This window comes from Salvia miltiorrhiza, chromosome 2, assembly GCF_028751815.1.
Source record: "Salvia miltiorrhiza cultivar Shanhuang (shh) chromosome 2, IMPLAD_Smil_shh, whole genome shotgun sequence".
NCBI classification, from domain to species: Eukaryota; Viridiplantae; Streptophyta; class Magnoliopsida; order Lamiales; family Lamiaceae; genus Salvia; species Salvia miltiorrhiza.
The window spans coordinates 13,793,781-13,800,883 of NC_080388.1; the positions used below are offsets into that span (position 1 = coordinate 13,793,781).

A 7,103-nucleotide genomic window follows, 5' to 3' on the forward strand; every position below is an offset into this window, starting at 1 on the left:
CTCTGCCTTGAAAGTACGGTGGCGCATTCTGGCCTTGCCACGGCTTCTTGGGACCTTGGTTTCTCTCGTCCCACTTCCTTTTTCCCTTCTGTCCTTGTCCAAAGAAGGATTGACTCCCCGATTGAGCATTCGGGTTCACTTGGGGTACAGAAGGTTGACTTGTCTTCTCTGGCTGCATTGCCAGCTCCATATCTAGTGCTCTGTTCAGTGCTTCTGCCTACGTAAGTGTGCTCTGACTTGCTAAGACCACTCGAATATCCTGCTTCAATCCGGCACAAAACAACTCTGACATCTTCTCATCCGTATCTACTCGATATGGTGCATATCGAGCTAAATCACAGAACAAACGGTCATATTCAGCTACCATCTTATTTCCTTGTTTTAAACTTACAAACTCCATCTCCTTCTTCTTGCGATAGCTACGCGGTATGTATTTCTCGCAGAGAACTATTTTGAATTGCTCCCATGTAAGTTCATCTACTTGATCAGGGGTTAAAGTCTTCTGTTTGGCCTCCCACCAATAATCTGCGGATCCCTTGAGCTGGTATGACATACACATAAGGCGCTCAACATCATTGCATCTAAGGAACCTAAAGATCCTTTCCATACTTCTGATCCATTCTTCCGTTTCAGTGGGGTCTCCAGCTCCACTGAAAGTAGGTGGGTTTTGTCGTAGGAAGAGTTCTTCTACTCTCCTCTCTCTGTTCTTCCTCTTCCTACTCTACTCGGTTTTGATTTTGTCTTCTTGGAGGCATGCTATAAGGAAAAAGAAAATTCATATTAACCTCGGAGCTAATCTCTCCATGTTACATAACTGATGAGGAGTATGTGTGTAGCGTAGAGAAACAAAATAAAGCGGAGGGGCATGCTCTATCAGAGGAATGGGCTTCACTCGCGGAATGGAAAACTCAGAGAAATTGATTGTGCCGCGGAATTACTTCGCCAGAGGAATCACTTAACAGCGGGAACACTCATCAGCGGGATTGCTCATCAGCGGAATCGCTCATCAGTAGAACGAGGACTAAAGCCAAAGGAACCACTTTTCCAGAGGAATCACTTCTCCGGTGGAAACACTTCGCCAGCGGACTCACTTCGAACATGGGAAAAACTCCCGTGTGAGGGAAAGTTTTACTATTATGCTCTACGAGTTCTTTCGTAAAACTTACATTATCTCCATTCTTAATACTATAGAAATCTTCTCTCGAGCTCTGTCGGCAATGTCATCAGAGGAATGGTGATTTCTCTGTCAGAGCAGAGGAATCACTGGCCAGAGCAACAGAATGAATCGTCAGAAAAAAGGCTTCCGCTCTGGCGCAGATATTTCTCATCTCGTCACAAACTCATGTATATATCTCAGCGCTCCCGTCTCATCAAAAGCGTAACTCAAATGCTCATTTATATCGTAGCTCTCTCGTCTCATCTTACTTTCCTCTCCCCAATCATCAAGCAATACTAAGTACAACCCATAGTTCTATAGTAATTCATCAATTAAATCTATACCCACTCACTTAGGTTTCACTCAAAACGTAAACTCTTTTTTTTTGCCTCTACTCTATTGTTGTCGCAGCCCGAAATCCCGACACTAGTGATAGTGGGGTACGAGTGTCGATACGACTATTTTTAAAGAATAAAAGATAAGAAGAATAGGTCGAACATCAAGCGGAAGCTCACATCAAAGCATGCTAAGGAAAATATTATCAATTGAACCCAAGGGTAAAATCGTCAACGTCGTTGTAACTTTTTAATTATCAGGAATTTCACGAATAAAAATAAAACAGGTATAGCTTATTTTTCATAAGGAAACATAATATGCAGAGTATCGCAGCAAAAGGCGAACCAGTTACATGTATGGAGACACATAACCGTGAGTATATTACTTGATTCATATTCAAAGTAACTTCACATCAAGACTTTATCGATAAAAAGGAAATACGATAAAGTAAATACGTCATCTAACGATTCCCCACCAGCACCAGACCAATCTCACTCCTCGCTTAGCCTGCACATTTAGAAATACATGCAGGGCGTGAGTATATAATACTCAGTGGGCAAACGCCGAAAAACAAGAAAGGTGCTCTTAGAGCTATAAGTTTGAAGCTTGCCACATCTCAGCAATACACAGAAATAAGTTAGTATCAATGAATCTGTGCATGCAGTTTTCATAATCAACATCATAAATAAGTAACTGCGCAGTTTAAACATTCATCATGTATGTACCACTTCCACTACTCATCATCAAAGGTACTGAGAAGTAGGCCTCCCTCTCAAGTACCGTGACCGGCCGACCCGAAGACGGCTCACAGTCACCTCTGTGCACAAAATCCCGCTTGTGGCAGGACCGAATTCGTCTCATCAGTAGAGGGTAACACACAAGCTCAACATCAAAAATTGGCAAGTCAAACAGTTCTCAAATATCATTTATCTCAAAACATTTGTTAATCTCATAACATCATTATATCATCAAATCATTTTAGAAAACTCGGATAATATATTTATACTCAAAATATTGCCCACCTGAAGACCTTACTCAAAAACTCCCGTCAAAGTGGAGTTACTTACTTCCTTGCTCTGCTCGTGTCTTCAGGGATCATCGTCATCATCGAAGGTTCATGTCATAAAATGAATCCCGATTAGAAACTCAACGACAAAAACTCATGCCTCAACTCATGCTCTATATTATATTCTATCTCTTAATCAACTCTACATAAACTCTTTACTCATTTCAAAACCTTAAGTCCAAGGATAGGTTTCAAGAAAATCATGGTTCTAAGTCTCGATTTATCACTCATATATGGCTCGTCTAATATCATTCAAACACTTAGGCAACACAATCACATAAGGCACATAAGAAAATACCATCAAACGTCATCAAGACATGTTCTGTTTTTACACAGACTCGACTTCAAACTTTAACACGTTCTGACTCCGACATCCCCTGGACTCCAGACTCATACCAAACGAAAGGTATTTGAGTCTAGTTTCATTTAAAAAAAGTAGAGTCAGAAACTCCAAGTGGTTTGGGAGATATGACTGTTTTACTACAGTCTACCATATTCGGCAGTTTTGAGCAATCGAAAAGTTTGATTTTTCAAAAATAGTAAACGTTGTCAAACTGCGCTCAAATTTGGTGGATATCTAGCCCATACAGTAAGGTTGATACCATAAAAATTTGGAAATCTAATTCACACAGGAAGTCACTGAAATGAATGACTTTGTCCCCTGTTCTCTGAAATTCCCGGCAGAAATGTGCAGATTTGGTTTTGCATTTTATAAAAATAGTAAATCAAGTCCAAATGACTTGAAATTTTACAGAGGTGCTCAAGACTCATGTAGGGACATTCTGTAAAATTTTCAAAGCTTTTTGATATCGACAAACCGTCGATCACAGTAGGTCAGTAGCCTACGAAAAATCACCAAAAATTCATTCCCAACTCTTAAATGCTCAATTTAACATTTATACAAAGCAAACACATCAAAACTCATTTTAAGCACTTAAAGCACTTAAAAACATTCAAATACATCAAAATACTCATCATACTCAAATTAACTCTCCTCTTTTACATCTTAACTCAAATCTCAAGGGAAACGTTTCTACAACGTATCAATCAAATTCCTTTCAATCTCATGCTCAAAATTTCTCAATCATTCATTATTGACCTCATACATCATGTAACTCATTTTACACATATATTTCCCTTTTTATCATGTAAACTAACTCTAGTGAAAAACTCATATATCATCATAAAATTCTCAACAAAAGCATGACAACTTCACAAAATGATCATAAATCAATTTGACCTCATTTTATCATTCGTTAACCCCACATCATATGAGAACTCAAAAACTCCTTCAAACTAAACTAAGTCCAAATTTTACTTAGCTTACATTAGACTTAATCAAACATATTAAAACACTACTATCATGCTCAATTACACATATCTTAAGGCAAAACACTTATTAAACACATAGACAAGAAAGTCCTAATTTTTATTAAACTAAACCCTTTGAAATTTTATAAACTCACATGGATCTTTAATCTCATCATATATCTATCAATTTTTGTCATTTAATCTCACATCAAAACCATCAATTCACAAATAAGGGCATATATACACATATCCCTAATTCTAGTAAACTAACTCACATCAAAACTCCAATTGACATCATATACTCAAATTACTCCATCAATCATCATCATATACACCTCATAAACTCATTTTCATCATCAATTCATCACCTTGATCATCAACCCAAAAATTCCCAAATTTGGGGTAAACTAAACTCATCGAATCTTTACATCTCAAAACATAGTTTTTCAAAACACACCTCAATCATCACCAAACATCACATAGTTCATTTTTCTCACCTCAATTCAAGGAAAGAAGAAGAAAAATTTTTGAAGGGTAAGATACCCATTTTTTCGAAAATTTGAAGGAAAAAGGGAGGGGGTGATTTCTTGCTCCAATCCTTCAAATAAGCTCATATACACACTCATACAAATTATATCTATGAATATGGAGATCACTTACCCAAGTTTTCACCAATTATCCAAATTTTCTCTCACTATTCTTGAAACCAATCTTCAAGGATTCTCTTGGATTTAAGTTGATAAGAGGTGTTTATGGAGGATTTAAGTAGTGATTTATGTGTTTGGCATACTTGGGTGAAGCTTCGAAGGTTTCATCAATGGCTATACAATGGAGGAAAGTAGAGAGATGAAGGGAGGAGAGAGAGCTCGAAAATTAGGGAAGAAGGAGAGAGAGGAATTCTTGCAAGATATGAAATGGATTTGGAAATCTTATAAAAGATTTGTGAATCTTTAGAGAATATTGGCATTAATGCATCTTCTCACTCTAATCTCTTCTTTCTCTCTCAAATCTCTACACTTTCTTAATCTCTACTCTCTAATCTCTACTCTCTCAATTCTATACTTAGCAAAATTTAGGCATATGACATATGGTATGGGTAATTAAATAAAGTGTGTGAAAGGTGATCAAATAAAATCACAAAACTATGGTAATGTCACTCATTAATAAAATACCACATCATAAATATTCATGTGACCAAAATAATAATTATAGCACTCATATTAGTGCACTCACATATATATAATATTCCTCTTCGTAGGAAGAAAAATAATTTAAAAAAAAATATTATGCTCGGAAAAATTTTCATAAACCGGCCTCATTCGATTCTCGATAAAAATAAACCATACTTGCTTTGGAAACTTAAACAAAATTCCAAATGCTAAGGTCTCAAATAAAAATCATAATAACTCGGTCACAATGACACACGTCACAAAATCACATAATTACTCAGTCACGTAAATTCACATAACATCACATCAAAACAGTCGGCAGACTCAGATAAGTTAGACGTCTCTCTGACCGACTCTATATATCTAGGTTTCTCACTCTTTCTTCCTCGACTCTATTTCCAACTCAGTATTCCTATTTTTCTTAATAGGACAGTCAATCTCTAACAATTCAGTATCCGGTAACTCTATTCCCGGTAGTTGGAAATAAAATAAAATCTCAACTCGATATCAATCAGCATCTCTATCTCAACTCATTTCTCAAATCTCATCACTCTAATTCCATCATCGGTTTATTCATTCGTATCTCTATTTAAAAGACAATCCGTCTTATCTACTCATAAAAAAAGTAGTCTCGTATTTCGACATCTCGGTACTCTTATTAGTGTTAAGACACTATCTCACAACATGAGGAAAAGTACGGGGTGTTACATCCCATACCCCCCTTAAAAAAAAATTTTCGTCCCGAAATTTGAGTTATTCTTCTTCGGGAAAAGCTCTGGGTACTTCTCTTTCATCTTCTCTTCAACTTCCCATGTTGATTCTTCTTGACTATAATATCTCCATTGGATTTTCATCAAAGGAATCGATTCGTCCCTCAATTATTGGATCTTCCAGTCCAGTATAGCATCAGGTCTATCTCATCGTAGCTCAAACTGGTTCCAGGGGACACCTCTTCTTGATAGATGACGTGTTTTGGATTAAACACGAACTTTCTCAATTGAGAAACATGGAAAACCGTCATGGACGTTCGCGAAGCTCAGAGGCAACGCTAGTTTATAGGCTACATGGCCTATTTACTCTAATACATATCATAAGGTCCTATATATCTCGGTTTGAGTTCTTGTTAACTCGAAAATAACATGCTCCCCGAGATAGGGAAAAACTCACATAATCATCGTTTCTATCATCAACAGAATCTATTCACAATTACTCAATTGTTGAGTTTTCTTTTTCTCGATTTTGCTAATCGATGCCATAATTCATGGCTAAGTGGTCTCACTTCTATTGTGGAAGTCTCTAATAGGTATAATTGTATAAGGTTGTCAAAGTGGCGCCTTCACGTGTTAACACGTTAAACATCCTTCTACGAAAGATGCCCCCTCTCGCTTCTTATTCTCTATCAAAGCGTCGTTTCAGTCTTGGCATATCTTCATACTGCCCACATGTGTGGTTGTAAGGGTGTCATGAGCTTCGCTCATAATCTCATTCCTCAACTCTTCTTTATCGGGTATACACCACTCTCTTTTAGACAAAAAGGCATTATCTGTCGTCTCTTCATAATTCTCTACTTTTTCGGTTCGAAACTTTATTCGCAATCTTTCCATCTTCTCATCCACTCTCTATGCTGTGACCAATCTCGATCGTAGGTCAGGGGTAACGTTCAGCGCAGAAATTATTATTTCTGTCGTTTGTGGTGGTATTACTACCTCCAAATTCATCTTCTCGAATTCCTCGATTAGGTTCTCTTCTCGAGTAAGGAGAAATCCTAACTCTCCCTGATTCTTTCTGCTCAAAGCGTCGGTTACAACGTTTAGCCTTCCCGGGGTGATAATTTATTTCACAATCGTAGTCTTTCATCAACTCTAGTCATCTTCTTCGTCGTATGTTCAGATCTTTTTGTTCAAAGAAATATTTGAGACTTTTATGATCGGTGTACATCTCACACCGTGCTCTATAGGAATGGCGTCTCCAGATCTTCAAAGCATGCACTACGGCTGCTAATTCTAAATCATGCGTCGGATAACTCATCTCGTGTGATCTCAGTTGTTGCTAAGCATACGCTATA

At 37.5% G+C, this 7,103-nt stretch overlaps 1 protein-coding gene and 1 long non-coding RNA gene across 3 annotated transcripts in view; both read right to left on the bottom strand.

Moving 5' to 3' along the window:
- Nucleotides 1-217: 217 nt before the first annotated feature.
- On the bottom strand, nt 218-607 carry LOC131008024 (uncharacterized). Its single transcript, XM_057934927.1, has one exon. The coding sequence runs from the start codon at nt 605-607 to the stop codon at nt 218-220; it is 390 nt and encodes a 129-aa protein (XP_057790910.1).
- Nucleotides 608-1,733: 1,126 nt separating this feature from the next.
- Nucleotides 1,734-7,103, bottom strand: part of LOC131011285 (uncharacterized) — a 13,837-nt gene continuing 8,467 nt past the window's right edge. The window contains exons 1-3 of one of the 2 annotated variants that reach the window (XR_009096839.1): nt 4,530-4,687; nt 2,515-2,578; nt 1,734-1,999 (exon numbers count right to left, since the gene is read on the bottom strand). This is a non-coding gene — a long non-coding RNA (uncharacterized LOC131011285). Of the gene's footprint in view, nt 2,000-2,514; nt 2,579-4,529; nt 4,688-7,103 lie in introns of those variants that run through there. The other variant, XR_009096840.1, reaches the window with a different exon arrangement.

Excerpts from the sequence above, each read along its gene's own strand:
- LOC131008024 (XM_057934927.1), bottom strand. The coding sequence starts at position 607 with ATGGAAAGGATCTTTAGGTTCCTTAGATGCAATGATGTTGAGCGCCTT.